Here is a 21,883-nt window from a genome sequence, read left to right on the forward strand (position 1 = left end):
GTGGTGGATGGTGAGGCCACTTACAAGATGGAAAAGCCCTGTTAGGCTTCTCTGACCCATGTAGCCTTGCTACCTCGGACATGCCTCTGGTTTGTCTGTGATGGAATTAACCACGCCGCCACCTTGAGAACTGTGCAGAGCTGCACATGCCCCTGCAGCAGCCGGAAATGTTAAGCCTGGGCATGGCCCAGTGCACATCGAGGAACAGGACTCCAGGGCACCGGCCTCGCTCCTTCCGGATCCTGCTCCTGTCCTGCTCCTGTCGCTGCTACTCCCTCCCCAACCCATCCAAACTCTGCTTTCTCCTCCAATGATGCCCCTACCATCTTTTAGGATCCCAGGTAGGTATGGCGCTGCGCTCAAAACATTAACACAGACACCTGTGGCTGAGCTCAGTGGAAACCAACTTCCTTCCAGCCCAAAGGAGTCTGTGAGGCACTCACCTTTCCCTCCAGGACCCCCGGTTCTCAAGGCCCAGGCTTGCTTTGTGTCTCCTCAGGAGAGGTATGGGGGTTTGATCAGACAAGAGCTTGTGTATCAACCCACTGCATTCTACATTGAGATCCAGATCTGGGCAGTCATCTGGTGAAGCAACCCCATGGCTCTGTGCGGGGCTGGGTCTTCTCGCTGGGTCACCCTGTCCAGGCACAAGGAGCCAGATGGGTGGGTGCAGGGCCCAGGAAAATGACAGAGAAAAGCTTCTACATTAAACGAAGATCAGCCAAACCTTCTCAGCACTTGAACAAAGGAACATTTCTACTGGTCAGCTTTCTAGTCTTTCCCATCTCTGGTATTAGGTCAATAACAAGCAGAACCACAGTGCCTGGAAGCTCCCACTGTGACTGAGGATCTTGCAGAGCTGGGCCAGTGCTGGCTGTGCTGATGACTGCACTCTCTAAGCACAGAGCTCCACGGGCTACTGAACACTCGGACACATGTGATTTCACGTGAAACTGTCAAACATGCAGGCCTGGTGCTGTTTGCCCAAGTCCCGGATGAGGAAATGGGAGGTTTATAGGGGCACCAGTGAGTTCTGTCCACCTGGGCGTGGCCTGGAGCAGCGGCCTGCCACTAGCCCCTGCTGAGGCCACAGGCAGAACCTGCCACACTGGGCCTTTCTCATCAGCCTCTGTGGGGAGGCCTGTCTTTGGGAGAGGAGCACCGACTTTCTGGACACACCTCCAGAATCGCCCTCCCACCCTGGGCCTCTTCCCCACCCAATGCCTCCATCCCAGGCTGATCACACCTCCCAAGGTTAGAAGGAGTGAGCTGGCCAAGGGCATCGCTATGCTCAGATCTCTTCATTTTCCCATCTCTTCCACTGCGCAACAGGATAGTATTTAAGGCCACATATCACAGGCTTTTCAAAAAAAATAAGGTTTCTTTATTGTCTTGGATGCAAATAGTTTAAAAAATGCATTGTAGTGTTGAATACAGCTGGTGGAAACGTGCTTCTTGACAGCAGAGCATCAGAGGGGTGTACTCAGGGTGACATGGGCTGGAGGGGGCCTCTGGCCAAACCAGACTCTTCTCCGGTTTGTTCTTCAGACCACGAGGTGGAACCGTCTCCTCAAAGGAGCCCTGCCACAATCACCAAAGCTCACACCAGAAAAAACCGCCATTTACACAACAAACTGAACCTGAAAAAGGAACAGAACATGGTGCTTCCACTGTGAACAAAATCAGCAAGCGAATCCGTTTTCCCTTCCCGGGCTGTTCGAAAAAGATTCAGCTAGAGAAACGGGGGCACTGTGGGCGGCCCGTGGGGGATGGCCTGGAGCTGTGGGGCCTGGGCTGAGCCCTTCCTGCCTTTTAACTGCAGGATGTAAACTCTATGGAAATGTATAGAACTTCAGTTTCTCCCAACCCTCCACAACCTCAACTCTTGAGACCACCAAATAACTGTTAGGAAACGCAGAAGAGAGTCCTTCAAATGAGCTACACCCAGGTTCAGCGCGCAGAACCAACAGTGTGACTGGGGCATGGAGGTAAATTCTGACACGATTGGAGGGGAATTTCACAAAACAAAATTCCATGAAGTAAACACGCACACGCAAGCTTGTGCAAGTGCATGCACGCGTGCACACTCACACACACACACATACACACAAAGTCAACATTCAACGTGAAGAGTTCCCTTTTCTTTCTCAAAGGTTGATTTTTGCAAGCTCTGACAAGCAGAGTCCCATGAGGTGGCCAGAGGGGCCAAGACCTCAGAATGAAAAGCCTACAGCTACTCTGTCCTCACCCACTCTGGAGGCCAGCCCTGGTACAGGCATGGGGGTGGGGGTCCTAAAACACTTTGTCAGCATTCCTGGAGCCCTTGCCAAGCTTACCACGTGCCCCATGTGTGTCCCTCACATCACAAAAACCCGTCCAGCCGCCCAAGGCCACGGTGTCCACTGAATGCCACAAACATGCTGCTGAGCCTCAAAGCTCTTCAACCTCCCACCTTGCTGTCCCCTCTCCCCCGACAGGTGTGCAGACAAGGTAAAATCCTCCAAAGCAGAGATGTCAAGGGCGCGGAGCCACATGCCACATCCCCGTGCATCTTTGGCACCCTGGCTGGCCACTGCTGCACACGCTGCCTGCCCGGATCAGTGCTGTCCAGCCCTCATTTCCCTTCCCCAAGGAAACGCTGGGCCAAGCTGAGCTTCAAAACAGGTGGGTTCCTCTGGGGCTGGGGAGCAGGTGTCGAGGGAAAGGCCACTTTCCCACCAGAGGGAAAAGAGAGAGGTTCAACTCACACCCAGGCTGCCTGCTAGGAGGCCTCAGGTGGGCGAGGCAGGGGCCAGGCGACAAGGGAAAGGGACAGCTGAGGGCGAATGGGGGTGATGAGAGGGGCCCTCCAAGCCTTCCCATGTCGGAGCCAGGGTAAGGAAAGAGCTGGACCAAAGCAAGGTCCATCTGCCAGTGCAGAACCAGGCCCACAGCACCCCAAATCCCCCCCCCCACAAGGGTCCATTGGCCCGGGACAGGCCCAGCTCCACTCCCACGAGTTCTGAGAGCATAACATCCTGTCCAGCAGACAGCGAGATCTCGCCATCTTGAAAACCTGAACCTGCCACCTCAGGTTTGCCCAGGGGCCAGCTAGGGCCTTGGAGGAAGGGGCCTCGCCAGTTCTCAGCTGCAGCTCCCCTCTCTGAGACCCTTACCTGCACCCCAGCTGCCGGCGGGGCCAGTCACGGCTGTGCACGGAGATGAGGTGGGTGCGTGAGCCCCCCCACCCCAGCAACAGACAGAGGTGCTGCATGCCACTGTGCTCCTTTATCTGGGCAGGGACTGGGGGTGCCATGTCCTCTAAGAATCCAAATTTACATCCTCTTAGCCAGAGCAGAGAAACCTTAGGATTGACTTCTAGAAAAGGGAGTGTGGTCAGGGCCCATGGGCAAGAAACGGGAGGGCTGGCTGACCACTGACCCCACTCCCCTGGCTGACGGCTCCGGGACCATGTGCAGCGCTGGGGGGTCTGCCACTTTCCAGCCCCATCCCCTCAACCAGACCCAATGCTGTCATCAGCACCAACGGCCAGTGCTGCTATTGCTTCCTGTGGTAAAATCCTCCAAAGTAGAGATGTCCTAAGGCAGCGGCTAGCCAGCCTGCCCGGATGCTGCGTGGCCTGCTGGCCGACTCCAAGAAAGGCCCTCAGTGGCGCCTGCCCTGCTCTGGGGTCTCCCACCTACTACAGAAGGCAGCAGTGCAGTGCAGGGACTGACAGCACAGGGCGATTTCTCAGAAACCCGCTCAGGGATTTATAAGCCAGCAGGCCTTCTGGTTTTTCTTTTTGGATTTTCTGTTTTTTTCTTTTCTTTTTTTTGAGATAGGGTTTTGCTCTGTCACCCAGGCTGGAGTACAGTGGTACAATCTTGGCTCACTGCAACCTCCGCCTCCCAGATTCAACTGATTCTCCTGATTCAGCCTCCCGAGTAGCTAGGATTACAGGCATGTACCACCACATGCAGCTAATGTTTTGTATTTTTAGTAGAGACAGGGTTTCACCATGTTGGTCAGGCCGGTCGTGAACTCCTGACCTCAGGTGATCCACCCGCCTTGGCCTCCCAAAGTGCTGGGATTACAGGCATGAGCCACCACACTCGGCCTCTATTTTCTTTTATTTAGAGGCAAGGTTTCACTCTGTCGTCCAGGCTGGAGTACAGTGTGGCATGATCGTAGTTCACTGCAACTTCTAGGCCCAAACAATCCTCCAGCCTCAGGCCCAAGTAACTGGGACCACAGGCACTCACTGCCACACCCGGCTAAATTTTTTTTTTTTTGTAGAGACAGGGTCTTGTTAAGTTGCCAGCGTTGGTCTCCAACTCCTGAGCTCAAGTGATCCTCCAGCCTCAGCCTCCCAAAGTGCTGGGATCACAGGCAGGAGCCACCGCACCCGGCCAAGATTGATCTTCTTATTCTCCAAAGCGTCAGCATTTTGAAGTTTCTTTTATGAAAGTGGGGGCAAGAATCAGGGTGAAAATGAGTGTAAACAAAGCCCATCGTGTGGTCAGCACCCACTGGAGGTGGCCAGCAGAGTGGCCTCAGATGTCCCTGCACCTGGCCCAGGAGCCCAGGACAGAGGTCAAATCTAGGCCTCTTGGTCTGGCTGGATTCATCAGGCAAGATTCGAAAACAAGAAAACCTCTAGAACAAGAAACAATCATGTCTGCAGCAGATACGGCACTGTGACCCTATGGCCATGGCAATCGTGAGCACCAAGAGAATGAGTTACAGAAATATCTCCAATACAAAGACATGCACCTCCTGGACAGTGGACAGTCGCTGGGACACACACACACACACACACACACACACACACACACACACACACATACTCTTTAAGGCTCACACAACCTAACAGCCTTAAATATCTGAAGAAACAGAATCACGACATTAAGTCAGCAGAGGGAGAGGTAGGCTGAAGCAGCAGGAGGCCAATTTTATATCCCACGGAGTTTTAAAAAAATGACTCCCCAGCAAGGGGTGGGGAGAAAGCCACTGATTTAGGAGAGTTCTTGGCTCAGCCAACCACTGCGGTTATCTACACGTTTTACAAAGGCACGGAAGTAGAGAGGGGCTGCACTCATGACCCTCCCCAGGGCCCGCACAGCCGGACACGGTGGGTTCTTCCTTTTTCCCTTCTGGCCTTGGTGGAATTCCTACCACGGTGGCCTCTGCCTTTGGGACAATGCCTTCATGCTTATCCCTGGGTCAAGAATGGAGTCTATTACCATTTCCTAGGGGAAATTCCAAGGACCAGCCCAGTCTCATCTTACGTTCACCCCACAGGAAGGTGATCTGGAAAGCCTGTCAACACGCGCTCTGGGTGGCTGAGTGGTGTCACCAAGCTGCTTTTGTGCAGGGTTGAAGCACAGACAAGGGGGCAGGCAGCTGGCCGGAGGCCTGAAGTGGGGAGAGATCCCCGCAGGCCTGCAGGAGCCAGGGAGAACCTCTAACTGGATCTAAAATTTGGGGACAGCCCAGGGGTGCCCCTCTTCACATGGCTCCCAGGCTCCCTCAAAGCCCTTCCCAGCCCCTGCAGGCAGAGAGGGAGGGCGAGGAGAGGCAGGGAGGGCAGAGGTCGCCTGAAAGCCTGGGCTCCGAACTCCTCAGCAGAGCTTTAAAGCGCGTTCTTTCCACGAGGAGGTACCCTCAGCCGGGCTTCCTGAGTGCTAGAGAGAGTGCTTGCCCCTGCAGCTCCCTGCAGAGGCAGCCAGAGAAGGGCAAGGACTGAGGCTGGGCCAACCTCTTGCTGCAGGCTCAGAATGGCCCCCAGCCCAGCCATGCCTCCACCCAGCCCAGATCTGGGTAGATTCTTTGCTGTCTGATCTGAGATGCCTAGAAACAGCTCTGAAGGCTGACCACCATAGAGTGCTGCCCGCCAACATTGTTTCCTTCTTCAAACACAAGACGGGACAGACTTTTGAGTGTGGGGGCATCTTTGGTCCGAGAACTGTCCTGGTTTGGGGCTCCCAGCTGAGAGACATCAGACAAGATGACAAGGCTGACAGCAGGACATGGAGTCTGATCTTTCAGAAACTAGAACTTCAGGGTTCTAAGCTCCCATCTGTCAACAGTTGCAGCTGGAGCCAAGTGGAGAAGAATGGCAGAAGGGCCACGGCGGTGAGGTGACATCCAAGAAGGCCCTGGGCTGAGTCCCGTGGATCCTGCAACGTCAGGTGGAGCTAAAAGGGGACAGATGAAACATGCCCAGCAGGGCCTCTCAGCCAGAGCAGCCATCGTGCATCACACGCTTCCATTCTGGTCCTGTGTGTCCCACATCCACCGTTTCTGCACACATGTGTCCTGGAGGGCCTCTGAAGAAGGCACTTCCCCCTGGCAGCCTGCCATGCATAAGCCTGAATAGAAGCCCAAGTCCATCCACAAGGGCCGGGCACAGTCAGAATTGAGGGGAGAAAGAAAGACACCTTCCAACTGCCACACAGGCAGACCAGAGAGTGGAGCAGGGCATCAGGCAGAGGCATGCATGTGGACAGGACGTGGCAGGAGGGACAAGGCTGGGCCTCAGGACAGGAGCAGGCCCTGTCACCCTCATCCCATCGATTCCGCTCACCAGTGCCGGGCCCGGCAGGCCACCAGTAGGGTAGGACCAGCATGGCCAGCACTTCCCTTTTGTGTGGGCTGCCCCGAGGGCAGAGGAGGTTGGTGACTGAGGTCACTGAGTGAGAGAGTTCACAGCAGTTCCCGAAGGCAGGCTATTGCTGTCAGCAGGCCCGGAACCTGCTTCAGACCTGAGCATGGCCTCCCGACGCCACGGTGGGCCGGCAGAGTTGGAGAGAGGCCCCGAGGCTGAGCGTCAGGAAGGGCTGGGGGGCGCAGCCTACTCTCCATGGGCAGGGAAGGGTCTCCTGGCATCTCATGCGGCCACATGCCAGCTAAGCAGCTAGGACTCTCCCAATCTCTTGCCGATCCTGGTGACAGCCTTGGACGCCTGCTCTGGCAGCTGTGTGGGGTCTGTGAGGATGGAGGTGGAGGTGCTCAGCTGCCGCAGCGTGTTCAATACCACTGCAAGACAGAAAGGGTCAGACACAGGCAGTGACACAGACTCACCACACACCGCACACTTGGCTTCGTACCTACAACCCATGTGGGAATGCTCAGGCATGGGGCGAGCAGCAGCCGTGCTGGACTGCAGGGAGGAGTGCCGGGGGCCTACACTGAGACCTGGGCACTCACCCCTCTGCCTCCAGAGGCCTCCCCAAATCCAGCAGGAGCTGCCGTAGGTGGAGCATCCTATGCTGTTCCTGGTGCCACGGGGCTGCCAGCTGTTCTGATATTAAGCTTCTATAACCTTAACATATGGGATCATCTTTGCTTGTTATTTATTTTTTTTTTTTTTTGAGACGGAGTCTTGCTCTGTCGCCCAGGCTGGAGTGCAGTGGCACAATCTCGGCTCACTGCAAGCTCCGCCTTCCAGGTTCACGCTATTCTCCTGCCTCAGCCTCTCCGAGTAGCTGGGACCACAGGCGCCTGCCACCACGCCCGGCTAATTTTTTGTATTTTTAGTAGAGACGGGGTTTCACCGTGGTCTCGATCTCCTGACCTCGTGATCCGCCCGCCTCGGCCTCCCAAAGTGCTGGGATTACAAGCGTGAGCCACCGCGCCCGGCCCTTTGCTTGTTATTATAAGAATTAAACAAGAAAATACACCTGAAGGCACCTGATAAGGGCCTGGCAAATAGTGGGCACTCGATCCATGCAAGCTGGGTTTGAACAAGCTGGGAGACGCACAAGGGCAGGAGTCTCCTGCCCCCACTGGGCGCTCCTGACTGAGGACCTCCTGGACAGCACTGTGCCCCTGCCCCGGCCCCACCTGGCTGCCTCCAGTGGAGTCTGGCAAATACTGTCCTCAGCCTGGGGCCGTCCTCCCTCCAGGACTAGCATGAAGCCCCCCACCCTGGCACTGCCCCACTCACTCGGCCTGAGGATGGGCAGGGAGCAGTGCTGGTCCAGCCAGGACAGCGCCGTCCGATGCAGCTCCTCCAGGCTGCTGGTGGACACCATGCCCTTGAACGACTCAAACAGCGGCTTGATGATGATGCTGAACTGCAGTATGTGGTTAAAGAAAAGGCAGGCATGGAGAGGGGCTGGGAACTGCAGACCCGAAGGTGGCTGGGCTGGCCTACTCCTTTCCCCTGGGGCTGGAAAGTACCTGCCCACGGAGAATGGATCACTGGGGAAAAGGGGGAGAGATCTCTAGGCAAGGTGTGTCTTCCACTTCATGAAAACACTCTGCTCTAACTGTACCTGGACAACAGGGCCGCTTGAGCACCGAGCAGGCAGGGGGCAGGGACACAGAAGGTCTCTAGTCTGGAACGGGTCCTAGCACAAACAGCGATCAAAATGGTTCTTACATATAGTGGCAGGAACATCAAAGGCACAGAGCAGGTGGAAAGGCAGAAGCCAGCCGGGCGCAGTGGCTCACGTCTGTAATCCCAGCACTTTGGGAGGCTGAGGTGGGTGAATCACTTGAGGTCAGGAGTTTGATGTCAGCCTGGCCAACATGGTGAAACCCGTCTCTACTAAAAATGCAAAAATTAGCTGGGCATGGTGGCACGTGCTTGTAGTCCCAGCTACTCAGGAGGCTGAGGCAGGAGAATCGCTTGAACCTGGGAGGCGGAGGCTGCAGTGAGCCGAGATTACACCACTGCACTCCAGCCTGGGTGACAGAGCAAGACTCTGTTCTCAAAAATATAAATAAATAAAGGCAGGAGCCATCTGCCTGAAAGTGGCATTTGCCTTCTGTGTTAAATGCAAAAGTGCACGCCAGTCTCCTAGACCATCTTAGTGAAGGCCTGAGGCATGTTTCCTCTCAGACTTTGATCAGGACGGCACTCACAGTTCCCCCACCTTGGCCTGATGATGGGGAGTGTGCCATTTCATTAAAGAAGCTCCAATTCATTCCAGACGCCACCCAGCTCTATTAATGACAGGGATCAGGACCAGGGCAGGCAGTAAAACAGCAACACAGGGGAATCAGAGCTGGTGCCTGTCATCTCTTCAATTAAAAACTGCCTCTTATGGCCGGGCACGGTGGCTCATGCCTGTAATCCCAGCACTTTGGGAGGCCAAGGCAGGGGGATCACCTGAAGTCAGGAGTTTGAGGCCAGCCTGGCCAAAATGGTGAAACCCCATCTCCATTAAAAATACAAAAATTAGCCGGGCGTGGTGGCATGAGCCTGTAGTTCCAGCTACTCAGGAGGCTGAGGCAGGAGGATCATTTGAGTCTGGGAAGGTGGAGGCTGCAGTGAACTGTGATTGCATCACTGTACTCCAGCCTGGGTGACAGAATGAGACCCTGTCTCAGGGGGAAAAAAGAAACAAACAAAAACACCCTGCCCCTTCCAGCACACACAGGTGCTGTGCCCTGCCCTGCCCGATAGCTGCAGCCAGGATTCTCTCCTCCCACATGACTGTCACCTCTGACTGTCAGACCCTTGCCCCAATGCCACGGTCAACCCAACACATGTGCCGACCGTTTACTCAGAGGCAGAGCGGTGGCAGGGTGGGGAGTGACCAGGCAGGAACCACTCCCTGTGAGAGCCGTGCTGCCACCTGGAAGGCCGAGTGCAAGATGGCCTTGGCACGAGAGCCCCCAGAGGTGGACATGCTCCAATAGGCTTCAAATTGGGCTCTACCACTCAGTGAGGGAGTCCTGGTTTCCGCCTGTCAACAGCAGGGGTGGCACTCACCCTCCCTCTGGCTTTGAGGACCGAGCTGGCTGCCAGGCTGTCTGGAGCCACGCCTCCTTCCCCTGCACCTTCTGCAAGTGACTCTAGCATTGTCCTGATTTCTTAAGGACCTAGAGAGCGAAGCCCACCGTTCTACCTCCCTAGCCCTTCCTGCAAAGCACCCTGAAGCCCCATCAGCAGCTCCAGCCCACACAGCAGGCCAGGCCGGACCACTCTCTCCCGAGATAGACACTAGCACTGCCTGTCGTGAGGAGCTTGGTGACAGGCATTTAAAGAGTCTTTCTAAAGTAACTACAGTGCCACGGTCTGTGGCTTCAGTGCATTGGCTGAGGGCTGGGAAGAGCAAAAAGAAAACCCAAAGATACAATCCAGAACTTCCAATTCTGCAAGGTCCGGCTTTTCACGTATTCGTCAAACATGTCTTTCATGTGATCAAACTGGCGCCGGGTAACAGGGACTCCCGTGGCAGGGAGCAGCTGCTGGCAGGAGCTGAAATGACAGGAGCCGTGGGAGCTGTGGAGCAGCCAGTGGCCAATAAGGACTCTGGGACAAAAGATGGGCAGGGCTGGCCCAGTGCCGGGCCACAGCCAGGCACAGAGAAGAGAGGTCTGTGGAAGGAGGGTGACAAAGAGCAGAACTACTGCAGCAAAGAGGCATCAACCAGTGATGAGGCCACAGGGTCCCACCACCTCTGAAGCAGGCCCTGCGTCGGGACAGGGTGCCTGGTTGGAGCCCCAAGGCCCAGAAGCTCACATGATGGTGGCATTGAGCTCCTCGATCTCCTCCCGCAGCCGCCGGGCCTCCTCCTGCATCTGGCCCCTCTCCTGCTGCAGCTTGGTGATGTACTCCACGGTCTTCTGCAGTGTGATGGCGTGACTGGTCTGCAGAAGGGGCAGGTGGCTGGAGGCGGCACCCACAGCCAGCAGCCCTGCCACCAGCAATGACCACGCACGGAGTACGTCCTGCCAGCTCCCCTGCCCTGCCACGGCCCACACTCTTAGCAACTCACCAGCTTGGAATTGTTGGAGATGAGGCTGTTGAGCATGTCAAAGCACATCTTGATGTTGAAGCGCCTTTTCTGCTCAGCTGAGATGTGCTTCATCTGCCGGTTCTGCTGGAGAACCCGCTGGTCACTGAGACAGGCACATTGCAGGCATGTCCACCCCTCCTCACCCCCTACGCTGATCCTGGGTGCCCAAGGGCCAGGGCTAGAGAGCTACGTGGGAGGAGGGCACGACGAGAAGCTGAAGGCTCCAATGAGGAGCCAGGGGGACAAGACTGGGAACCATAGAAAAGCCGCTCTGCAGAATGGTGCACAGCCAGGGCTGGGAACCGCGGGGCTGAACCGGTGCATCCCAGGTGCTGCCAGCTCCGCCTTCCCCACCCAGCCCTGCCTCCTCCCCCCAGCACAGCTCTGCTGGTGGCCACACCCCTCCTGCAACTGATGCGGGCAGCCTGAGCGGTACCTGCACACTACGTGGACTCAGCGTTGGCTCCCAGGCTTGGGGCCCACCCAAAAGCCTCCAGCGGGCCCACCATCCCCACAGGGCTGGTTCGTGGGATGGGGCAAGCAGAAGCCCATTTCTGATCCACCCCTGCCTGGGCAGCTCTGGCTGGGTCTGACGTCTCCATTCCAGACAGACACAGATTCTTGATGTCCTGCACTCCTCTCCCCTCCTCCCAAGGGAACCAAGAGGAGACATGCGGTACCTTTAGTGCAGCCACATTTTTGGGGTCAGATTTCCCTGAGCAGTTGTTCTGGGGAGACTGAGGACTGGGGCTCTGCTCCGATGCACACGGAGAGGCCTGCCCTGAGTTTGGGCAGTCCCGACCTGGTAAGAACAGACTCCTCTGAGGGGCGGAGCCCTGGCCCCTCAACGCCACCAGGAGGCAGCCCGGGGTCTCTGCAGGGTTATGAGGTGCTCGCTGCTAGCCACGTATTGCACTTGGTTCTTTAAACTGCACACATATGCTTCCTTAGATTTTTCTTATTCACTCCCTGAATATTTTAAATTTAATAACAACAACAAAAACACCCTTAACCCACACAGAACACGATGGAGCAACCCTGTGTGACGTGTTCCAGTCACTGGTGTCGCTTTAGGAGATATTTCGCAGGTGGGCTCTTTATTATTATTATATTTTTTAATTAAAAAACATTTTTTATAGAGCCAAGGTCTCACTATATTGTCTAGGCTGGTCTCAATCTCCTGGGCTCAAGCGATCCACCTGCCTCAGCCTCCCAAAGTGCTGGGATTAGAGGAGTGAGTGACCGCGCTCAGTCCCAGGTGGACTCGGCCTTCTCCGCCCATTCCGCTTTACTGTAGCAAATGCCTCCGCCTCCTTTCCTCTCTGCTGGATTATTTTCCCCAAACTCCCCATGAGGCTGTGCAGCAGGCTCTAAGTTCTGTGTTCTGAGACTCCGGAGACCAAGGCGATGGTTGGCCCTAACCTCTCCCTCGATTATTTGAGGGGCCTGACTCCCAGCTTTTTTGTTTCTGTCTTTCCAGACTGAAGAGTCCTTACTCTCCAAAGCCTGTCCTTGGAAAAGGCCCCTGCTGGCTGAGTCCGCTAAGTCAGAGACCCTCCCTCATTCGTGTCTTCCTGAGGGAAGAGGGAGACAACTGTTTGCTCACAGAGTTCCAGGCGCAACTACACCATGCTTTTGTTTGTTTGTTTGAGATGGAGTCTTGCTCTGTCACCCAGGCTGCAGTGCAGTGACTCGATCTCAGCTCACTTCAACCTCCACCTCCTGGGTTCAAGTGATTCTCCCATCTCTGTCTCCTGAGTAGCTGGGACTACAGGTGCATGCCACTAAGCCCGGCTTTTTTTTTTTTTTTTTTGTATTTTTTGATAGGGACGAGGTTTCACCATGTTGGCTGGGCTGGTCTCGAACTCCTGACCTCAAGTGATCCACCTGCCTTAGCCTCCCAAAGTGCTGGGCGTACAGGCATGAGCCACGGCGCCCGGCCTACACCATGCTTTTATTTAAGAAAAGAGGCCATTTCCATTTCCCTTCCTGGCACGGCAGGCATTGGAGGGAAGGGGCCCCATCTGCCTACACCCTCTAGCAGCAGCACAGCCTCGGGCAAACCATTCATCCCTGACCTGGCCTGTTGGCTCCTCAGATGTCCCTGCGCAAAATCAGTCCGGCTGTGACTATCTCACCCCTGGATGGCCCAAGAGTAGACATGGACCACAGACCTGTAGTGCTGAGACTTGCTGGGGAAGGCCACGTTGGTGCCCAGATAAGGCTGGACGGCTTCTGTGGCCATAGCAACCCCAGGCTGATGTTCCCAGAAACAGGAACCCCAGGGCTCCTCAATCCCTTCTCTGGGGGAGAACAGCAGCTCAGTACCAGGCCTTCATGGGCAGTCAGCAGGGACTCCCCGAGCACACGGGTCACCTACACTGCCACATGCCCACTACTTTTTGCCCTGCCAGTGCCACCACAGTTCATCCTGCCACCCACAGAGCGTGTTCCCAGACTGTGTTATCAGCAGACCTACAAGACCTCACTGTGTATCCTAAGCCCAGGCTCCGTCCTGGGGACCCAGCAAGCACCCCCCATGATCTGCAGCAGGCCCAGTTACTTCCGTTGTGATGTCCCAACCATCCTGCTGAGTGAACACTCACTGGGCCCTGTGACAGTGACCTGGGGGCTGCCCCCATGCAGCGGGACCTGCTCGCCCTTCCCCAGGGGGTCTTGCGCTGTGCTTGGGAAGAGCCGGGAGACGGGGGCAGGCGGGCTGCTCGTGCCATGGCCGAGATCTGTCACCAGGATGCTGCTGTGGAACTCCGGGACCCCAGGAGCCTGCAGTGACATGCGAGAGAGGTCACCCCCAACCGCTGATATACAGCAGGGCGGCACACCAGTCGTCTCAGGTGAGGGCCGCCCAAGATCAGGGTGCTCCGGGGTGAGAAGGACACTGCAGGACTGCCCAGGGCCCTCCTCACCCTGGCGATGGCAGCAGGCGCAATGACCACGTTGGACTGGGACACGGTGGAGGCCAACATCCCTTCTCTCTTCAGAGGCCCTGACGTCATGATCACCGCTTGTGGTTGGCCTGAAAAGGCAGCTGCCAGGATAAGGAGGATGTTCAGGTGCAGCCCTGGGCCACAGGGTGTGGCCCACCCTGCAGAGGCCGCCTCTCTGCCAGTGAGACAGCTTGTTCCCAACCCCAGGGAACAGAAAGACAAAGCCACCAAGGCACCTAAAACCATTTGTGTGACTTTCTGAAGGAGACATGTTATAGTCCCAGGAATGAGATGGCCAGGACCACGTGTTTTCACACTGTAGGTTGTGACTAACTTTAAAAAAAGATAGAGAGGCTGGGTGCAATGGCTCACACCTGTAATCCCAGCACCTTAGGAGGCCAACGCAGGTGGATCACCTGAGGTCAGGAGTTCGAGACCAGCCTGGCCAACATGGTGAAACCCCATCTCTACTGAAAATACAAAATTAGCCAGGTGTGGTGGCGCATGCCTGTAATCTCAGCTACTCAGGAGGATGAGGCAGGAGAATCACTTGAACCCGGGAGGCAGAGGTTGCAGTGAGCCAAGATCACGTCATCTCACTCCAGCCTGGGCAACAACAGTGAAACTCCGTCTCAAAAAAAAGATAGAGAATACAGACTGGGTGCGGGGGCTCATACCTGTAATCCCAGCACTTTGGGAGGCCAAGGTGGGCAGATCGCCTGAGATCAGGAGTTCGAGACCAGCCTGGCCAACATGGTGAAACCCCATCTCTACTAAAAATACAAAAAATTAGCTGGGTGTAGTGATGGGCGCCTGTAATCCCAGCTAACTTGGGAGGCTGAGGCAGGAGAATGGCTTGAACCTGGGAGGCGGAGGTTGCAGTGAGCTAAGATCACACCACTGCACTCCAGCTAGGTGACAGAGTGAGACTCCGTCTCAAAAAACAAACAAACAAACAAACAAAAATTAGCCGAGTATGGTGGCGCACACCTGTAATCCCAACTACTTGGGAGGCTGAGGCAGGAGAATTGCTTGAACCCGGGAGGGGGAGGTTGCAGTGAGCCGAGATTATGCCACTGTACTCCAGCCTGGGCGACAGAGACTCTGTCTCAAAAAAAAACCAAACAAAAAAGATAGAGCATAGAAAATGGACTAGATCATGGCCATGTATTATTTCATGACACTTTTGTTTCATTTAAGTGTGTGTGTGTGCACGCACACATGCACACCAGGGTGGTGGTGGTGTTCACAAGTTTGAAAGCCTTTGGGATGGGAAAACATCCCTCTGGGTCGGGGGGAGCCCCGCACTGAGTCCCCCCGCCTGGCTCACCTGGGGCGATGCAGGCGTTCTTCAACACCAAGGACACGGGCTCTGATTTGGGAGCAGGCACTATTTTGTGGGGCTGCTTAGGCCTGCCCCCAGTCAAGGATACAGGTTTGGGGTGCACAAAAGTTAACCGTGGCTGGGGAAGCCGAGTGACAGGAGACAGTGCCAGCCCACAAGGCGCCACTGATGGGGCAGGGTGATGGGTGGTGATCACAAGGCCCTGACTCTGGCTGAAGGTGGTGGCGGAGGCGTCGTGGGTGAGGGTGGCAGAGGCCGTGTGGGTGATGACAGACGGTGCTTTGTTGACTCCAGCAAACTTCTGTGGCTGATGGAAGGTGGGTGGAGCCGGGGGGTTCAGGGCAGTGGCAGGAGGAGGAACTAATGGTAACACAGGGGAGATGGGCGGTGGGGCGGGGCTGGGAGACAGCAGGGGCATGGTGAAGACGGGGAGGAAGGGCTGCGGGACACTCAGTGGCGGCTCTGAGGGACCGAAGTCCGTGGGCTGGATAAACGGGTCCTCAGTCCGGGAGGTGTGTTCACTGCCCTGCCCATCCACGTGAGCCAGGGATGGGGCAGTAGGGGGCGCGATGAGGCTGTCAGGAAGGCTGACGGTGGGGAGGGCTGTGGTTGGCAGGATGCTCTCCTGAAAAAGGAAGAGAGGAGCCAGGAAGAAATGCTGGGGTCAGACAATTCCTTACTAGCGCTGCACACTGCCAAGTCCAACTATACAGGCCGGGTGCTCACAGGGACAAAGGCCACATCTCCATGCCCATGGCTGCTGATCTGGGGATAGGGATTTGTGTTTCCCTGCGTGTCTGTGGGGGTCTTGTTTCCATTAAAAACTAAATAACTCAGAGCTCAGATAAGGCAACGGCCCTCACACAGCTGGCTAGCAGCCTGGGAATATCTTGTTTCTGGAGTTCAGCAGAGTCTCCCCAAAGTCTCTGCCATCTTCTATTACTGAGCAGAGGCAGCCTGGATTGCAGCTGCTCGGGGCTCCCCAAGGACAATTTCACGAGTCAACTGGTCATCAAGCTACCTCTTCCTAAGTAAGAAAAGCTACGAGGAATCAATGGTTCAGATCCCAGTCTCTGCAGTAGAAATTTTTACTGGAGCCCGTTTGAAGATGGTGCCAGGTTACCAGTGTCTAACTGGTCATGGGCATAAGCATGAGGACTCCGTAAGGACAAAGAATGGTACCTCACTCAGCTCTGTAGCCCAAGCACTTGTAAGCAACTTTTTGGATTGCTTAGTAAAACATGAAAGAAATATACAGAAGTTATTTTTATTAGTAATCCATGTTTTTCTTCTCTGTCTAGCTAATTCTGTGTTAATTAGTCGGAGCAGAGCTAGCTGCACATAGGTTACCTGGCACTCAGGCAGGAGCATACCTGGACCAAGAGTCTCCCACCCCATGGGTGCTGAAGGATGCTGTAAAGAGGGATGGAATCGTGCCTCTGCACATTAGTGCTGGTCTAGCACTGCTTGGCGCTTTGCTGGTGACTGTGTGGCTATGCCATTAGCCTTGCTCTGGCAGCAAACCTTTGATGAGCTGCCCTGTGCCTGCCAGACCCTTCCCCCACCCATCCCCCAGCTTCCTCTACCTGTGCAGGTGGGTTGTTGGGATCTGGAACAGGTGCTGAGGCAGATGCAGGTAGCATGGAGCCAAAAATGGAGCGGCTAGAAGAGAAGAGGTCTGAAAAACAACAGCAGGGGCCTTCTGAGCTCAGTGTGCCCAGCATTTGCTGGAATCAAGACTCAAACAGGGCCAGGCATGGTGGCTCATGCCTGTAATCCCAGCACTTTGTGAGGCCGAGGTGGGCAGATCATGAGGTCAAGAGATCAAGACCATCCTGGCCAACATGGTGAAACCCCATCTCTACTAAAAATACAAAAATTAGCTGGGTGTAGTGGCCCATGCCTGTAGTCCCAGCTACTCAGGAGGCTGAGGCAGGAGAATGGCTTGAACCCAGAAGGCAGGGGTTGCAGTGAGCTAAGATTGCACCACTGCACTCCAGCCTGATGACACAGCGAGACTCCCATCTCAAAAAAAAAAAAAAAAAAAAAGGTGCCAACCACAACCACCATGCCTGGTTGGTGCCACCAGTGGTCCCAACTACACGGGAGGCTGAGGCAGAAGGATCGCCTAAGTCCAGGAGGGAGGTTGAGGGTGCAGTGAGCTGTGTTCGTGCCACTGCACTCCAGCCTGGGCTACAGAGCAAGGCTCTGTCTCAAAATAACAAAGACTAAAACAGGCTGGGTGTGATGGCTTACACCTGTAATCCCAGCACTTTGGGAAGCAGAGGCAGGAGGATCACCTGGGCAACATAGGAGACCCGTCTTTACAAAAAATGAAGAAATGAACTGGGTGTGGTGGTGTGTGCCTGTAGTCCCAGGTGCTCAGGAGGCTGACGTGGGAGGATCACTTGAGCCTGGGAGTTCACGGCTGCAGTGAACCACCCTGGTACTCAGGACGCTGAGGTGGGAGGATCACTTGAGCCCAGGAGTTCAGGGCTGCAGCGAACCATGATTGAGCCACTGCACTCTAGCCTGGGTGACAGTGCAAGACTCTGTCTCTAAAAAAAAAAAAAAAAAAAAAAAAGACTCAAACAAATCAAGGACTAAATCCCTAAACCCCACATGGCCCAGGGGGATGCCATGGCCAGAGGGTATTCCCCTCAGAGACACCTTTTTTTCTGTAGAAAGGGGACTCTGGTTGGAACCACACATGTTAGCAACTATCCTGGGCTCTGAAACACTCCCAGGCCTGGCATTTCTGTTGCTCTCACAATGGCAGGTGCTCAAGGACCCATCTAACTGCAGGGCCTTGGCAGGGAGCTGGCCGTGTCATCAGTGCCCTCTGCTGCTTCAAGGGAGAACTGCTTACAGTCACGGCTAAATCCAGAGCCAATTTCCTTGCTGAACAATGTCCCAGAAAAACTTCCCAGACCTTGCAGTTACTACAAAAAACAGTTCAGTTTAAAAAAAAATTCTGTGCTCGTCCCCTTGCCCATTCTACCAAGTCTCGCCTCTTAAAGGAAGGCAGCGATCTGCTCTGTGCTGGGCTGGGGGAGATGCAGGCAGCCGTGCTCTCTCTGCCTCTGGTCCTCACCCTGGAAAGGCTCAAAGGTGTCCATGAAGTCCAGGTTAGGCTGCAAAGGAATCAGTCCCGGCTGGATCATGTCTGCATTTCCCAGATGTGCTGCAAGAATCACAAAGAGAGGAACCATTTTGTCTTCTCAGACAATGTTTCAGGAACGTGAAAAAGGCCTGGAACAGACCTTCCTGGCCCTGCTCACATCCCAGAGTCTTCCGAGGAGCTGGCTGGGATTTCTACCTTCTCGGGGGTTCGCGGCCACTCCGCACCTCAAAAGGCAGGAAAGTCAGTTTTTGCCAGGAAGATAAAATTGAGTATCAGGGAATGGACACCCCAGAAAGCTGTGAAGAGCTCAACAGAGAACAGAGACCTCCCCCAAAACTGTTTTAATTTTCAATCTTTGCGCTCTTCCCTGAGGGGTTAACTGGAAGACTGAATGCCACCAAGGTGAGCGGTCACACCCGGGAGTGCTTCTGATTTTCTTTAGCATGAGTCATGGCCCGGCCGCCTCAGCTTAGGCACGGCGCATGTACCCCGTGAAGGGAACGGTATCCGAAATGTGCCAATGACTCAGACTAGACCCTGCTGCTGTCCTCCCACCATGGCACTACAGGAATGGCAGCTGCCCAGTAGGCCCACTCTGCAGACCCCACCCACTCGGTACGTGCGGCCTAGATGTCAAATGAGGCCAGTTATCCTTCCCTTCCTTACTGCCTGCCCCCAACCGTGACATGCAGTAGCTCAGAGATGGCCCTAAAGGAACCCTGGCCCAAAGGGGGCCTGGCAGAGAAGGAAGCGGCTGGCTGTTCAGAGCCCAAGGCCCTGGTTTGGGTTACCTATTTCCCGGGGATTGGGCCAGGCCACTGGCTGGTGTGAAGAAAGCGTGGAGAAGAGGGTGTCGCTGAATTCCGACATGAGCATGTCTGTGTCCAGCAGAGGATCCTCCTCCATGGGGACGGGGGTCTTCCATCCATCCCCGTGCTTGTGCCAATACAGCATGTCATCGTCCTAACACAACACCAACACGGGGGAGGAAGCATCACAGAGTAACAGTGGGACGAAGAATTCCCACACCTGTCACCTGGGGAAATTCGTCACAGGGCTGCTCCGTGGAAGTGAGGCAGCATGGGGGAGGCATTTGGAGAGCAGTTCCCTCCAGCCCACCCAGGAGAGACAGCTGGACTTCTTCTTGAGCCATTCCTGAGACTCCAGGGAGGGCCCATGGCCTGCCACCTTTTGCAGGGCTCCCTGGTGGGCCACCGAAGTCCCTGCTGTCTCAGGTCAAAGTGGGGGTCCTCAGAGCTCCCAAGCTCACCCACCTGGACCAGGCTGGAGAGGTCCTCATCCTTGTGCTGCTGTAGCTGTGGGCAAAGGGACAGGACACAGCGGTCACCAATGGCCCTAGGAGGGCCCAAGGGCTCTAGAATATACAGAACTCTCAGGGAGGCAGGTAGGGGTCCTGCTCACACCATCCCCAGGCCGATGCCTGCACAAAGGAGACTCCCACCCAGTGCACAGATGGGGAAACTGAGAGCAAAGACGACCTGACCGAGGCAGGCCATCGCCTGGGCTAGTCTGGCACGCTGGGCCCCAGATTTACTGCTTGACGCTCCACGTCCAGGTGGGGCGGCTGTGGAGCCTACCGCCTCGGCCAGGGCCCTGAACCAGGGACTCCCTAGGCGGGCTGCCTGAACACTCCAGCCAGATACCCTTTTCTTGAAGTAGGTTCTCCACTTGTGATACTCCCGGATCACAATCTCGATGCGGCTCTTCCAGTACTTCCCTTCCGTGGTGATGGCCTAGGACAGCGACAGAGGGCAGAGTGAAGACGGGGCTCTGCTTGATTAGCAAAGCTCAACTGGTGTACCGAGTATCCGGCACTACAATCACGCCTCAGGCAATCCAGCAGGAAACCCCACGGTGGCCACCACATCACTCAGAAAGTACGTCCAACTTCTTCCATGCTACAGCAGGCCCTCTAGCTAACAATGCTCTGTCATTTCAAGACCTAAGGTAGCCAAAGGCCTTGGGGGCACGGTCCTGAGGCTCTGTCCAGGAGGACAGGGTGAGGGCAGAATGCTCCAGCAGAGGAATAAGCAGAGGAACGCTGCAGCAACTCCCGAGCCCCCCATAAATGCCCCTTCCCTGCAGTCTCTGCCACATTCAAAGGGCAAAAATGAACAGCCAATTCCAGGAAGTTTCAGGTGGAATGTGCCCTCCAGGGTCCTCTCATCCAACCTTCGCGTGATGCCAGTGTGGATGCCTTGCATGACAGCCTTCGAGCTCCAGAGATAAGGAGCCCCAATATCTGGGGCTGCCTCACTTTCTGATCTCAAGGCCCAAATCACCTCATCTACAAACACTTTGTGTGTCTCCTTGACAGCAAAGATGCTTTTCTGTTAAAAAGAACTGATTACAATATTGCCATACCCAACAAAATGATATCCCTTGATACTGTCTCATACCAGATTATACCTGACTGTCTCAAAACTGTCTTTCATTAGCTTACCTTCTAAATTGCCCCTTTATCGTTAACAGTGAGACATGCCTAGACAAAATTAAAACAACGCAGAAAGAGTATGCAGTGAAGAAAACATCTCCTCCTCATCTGGCAGCCCTAATCCTACTCCCCAGAGGTTCCTGAAGTCTCTTAATAAAGACACTTCTGTATATTCCTCTAGACACTTCCTGTGCATGTATAATCACAAATAGACACACACTTTAAAAATTAACAGAAAGATATTAACCCCCTCAGTCCCTGGGCCAGTCCCTCTGAGAAGGGGGAGGCTCTGCAGCCTGGGGTTGCCAGAGGCCACCAGCTCCCAGGCCTGGCCCCCAAGCCATGGATGGCGCAGGGCAGGCCCTGCACTCTCCTCGGCAGCCTCTCCAGCAGGACCAGCCCGCGGTGAGCCGCTCCTGGTGAGGTGCTGGTATGTTTCCACTCTCAGCCATCCTTGGTCACTGCCAAGTACCTCCGGCCGGCGGTGCTCGTCTACATCCACAGAGCCGTCCAGGGGTGTCACAAAGTGGCATACAGGATTCTTGCGCTTCTCCAGATCTGAGCAGAGAGAGGGTGAGAGTCATCACCATGATCCAGACCCCTGAGGGAGCCCCAGCCTGTCTGCCGCACCCCTCCCCCAGGAGGACCACATTCCCAGGTACCCTTTCCTTCTCCTTCCCTAGGAAAAGGAGATTTCAGGGGAATAAAGGAGTCCAGGTGAAAGGAGAGGAATCTGTCAGTAAGAAAGGTAGTATGGCTTCTCAGAGAAAGGCCAGCCCAACACAAGCCTGCCCTAGCACACTCATCTCCCGGAGAAGCTGCCGGGTCCACGACACCCGGGCTGGAGAGAGAAGGCCCGTGCCTGAGTCTTCCTAGACCTGCTCCCTGACTCTTCAGATGCCACCCCTCTGCTGGGCCTGATGGCCAGTAAATGTCCACTCCCCTAGGACTTGGCTTGGGTTTCCTGTCTGCACAGACTGAACTTCTGTTAGAAACACCAGGTCCCAGGAGCAGACTCTGGTCCCTGGGTGCCCAGGCCTCCAGGCCGTGGAGCTCTGACCACCACCGGTGCCCAGGCTGGACAGCACTTACACTGCATGTACCAGGCCCGCCAGATGGCATTATTGAGCCGGATCTTGTCTCTCCACTGTAGCTTCAGGCCCTTGAAATTCTTCCACTTTGGAGACACCAACTTCCCACTGAAAGGCAAGGCAAAGTGGGGAGACTCAGTGGTTACTCTGAAATTGAAGTGAAATTACAAAGTGCCACCCGATC

General features: G+C 55.3%; 1 protein-coding gene across 4 annotated transcripts in view; it reads right to left on the bottom strand.

Annotated features, from left to right (window-relative positions):
• Positions 1 to 1,383: 1,383 nt before the first annotated feature.
• The window catches only part of MLXIP (MLX interacting protein), a 66,535-nt gene continuing 46,035 nt past the window's right edge, over positions 1,384 to 21,883 (bottom strand). The window contains exons 2-18 of one of the 4 annotated variants that reach the window (XR_009208983.1): positions 21,701 to 21,807; positions 21,081 to 21,166; positions 19,818 to 19,907; positions 19,428 to 19,469; positions 18,945 to 19,116; positions 18,124 to 18,213; positions 16,616 to 16,707; positions 15,015 to 15,654; positions 13,664 to 13,785; positions 13,343 to 13,520; positions 11,417 to 11,538; positions 10,716 to 10,820; positions 10,460 to 10,587; positions 10,072 to 10,195; positions 7,931 to 8,060; positions 6,569 to 7,020; positions 1,384 to 6,179 (exon numbers count right to left, since the gene is read on the bottom strand). Coding sequence is in view for 2 of the 4 variants with exons in the window: in XM_058425334.1 (XP_058281317.1) it covers positions 6,899 to 7,020; positions 7,931 to 8,060; positions 10,072 to 10,195; positions 10,460 to 10,587; positions 10,716 to 10,820; positions 11,417 to 11,538; positions 13,343 to 13,520; positions 13,664 to 13,785; positions 15,015 to 15,654; positions 16,616 to 16,707; positions 18,124 to 18,213; positions 18,945 to 19,116; positions 19,428 to 19,469; positions 19,818 to 19,907; positions 21,081 to 21,166; positions 21,701 to 21,807 (2,350 nt within the window). In the remaining 2 variants the exon portion in view is untranslated. Of the gene's footprint in view, positions 7,021 to 7,930; positions 8,061 to 10,071; positions 10,196 to 10,459; positions 10,588 to 10,715; positions 10,821 to 11,416; positions 11,539 to 13,342; positions 13,521 to 13,663; positions 13,786 to 15,014; positions 15,655 to 16,615; positions 16,708 to 18,123; positions 18,214 to 18,944; positions 19,117 to 19,427; positions 19,470 to 19,817; positions 19,908 to 21,080; positions 21,167 to 21,700; positions 21,808 to 21,883 lie in introns of those variants that run through there. The other 3 variants (XM_032168459.2, XM_058425334.1, XR_009208984.1) reach the window with 3 other exon arrangements.

Source organism: Hylobates moloch, unplaced genomic scaffold (genome assembly GCF_009828535.3).
Source record: "Hylobates moloch isolate HMO894 unplaced genomic scaffold, HMol_V3 SCAFFOLD_12, whole genome shotgun sequence".
In the NCBI taxonomy this organism is placed as follows: domain Eukaryota; kingdom Metazoa; phylum Chordata; class Mammalia; order Primates; family Hylobatidae; genus Hylobates; species Hylobates moloch.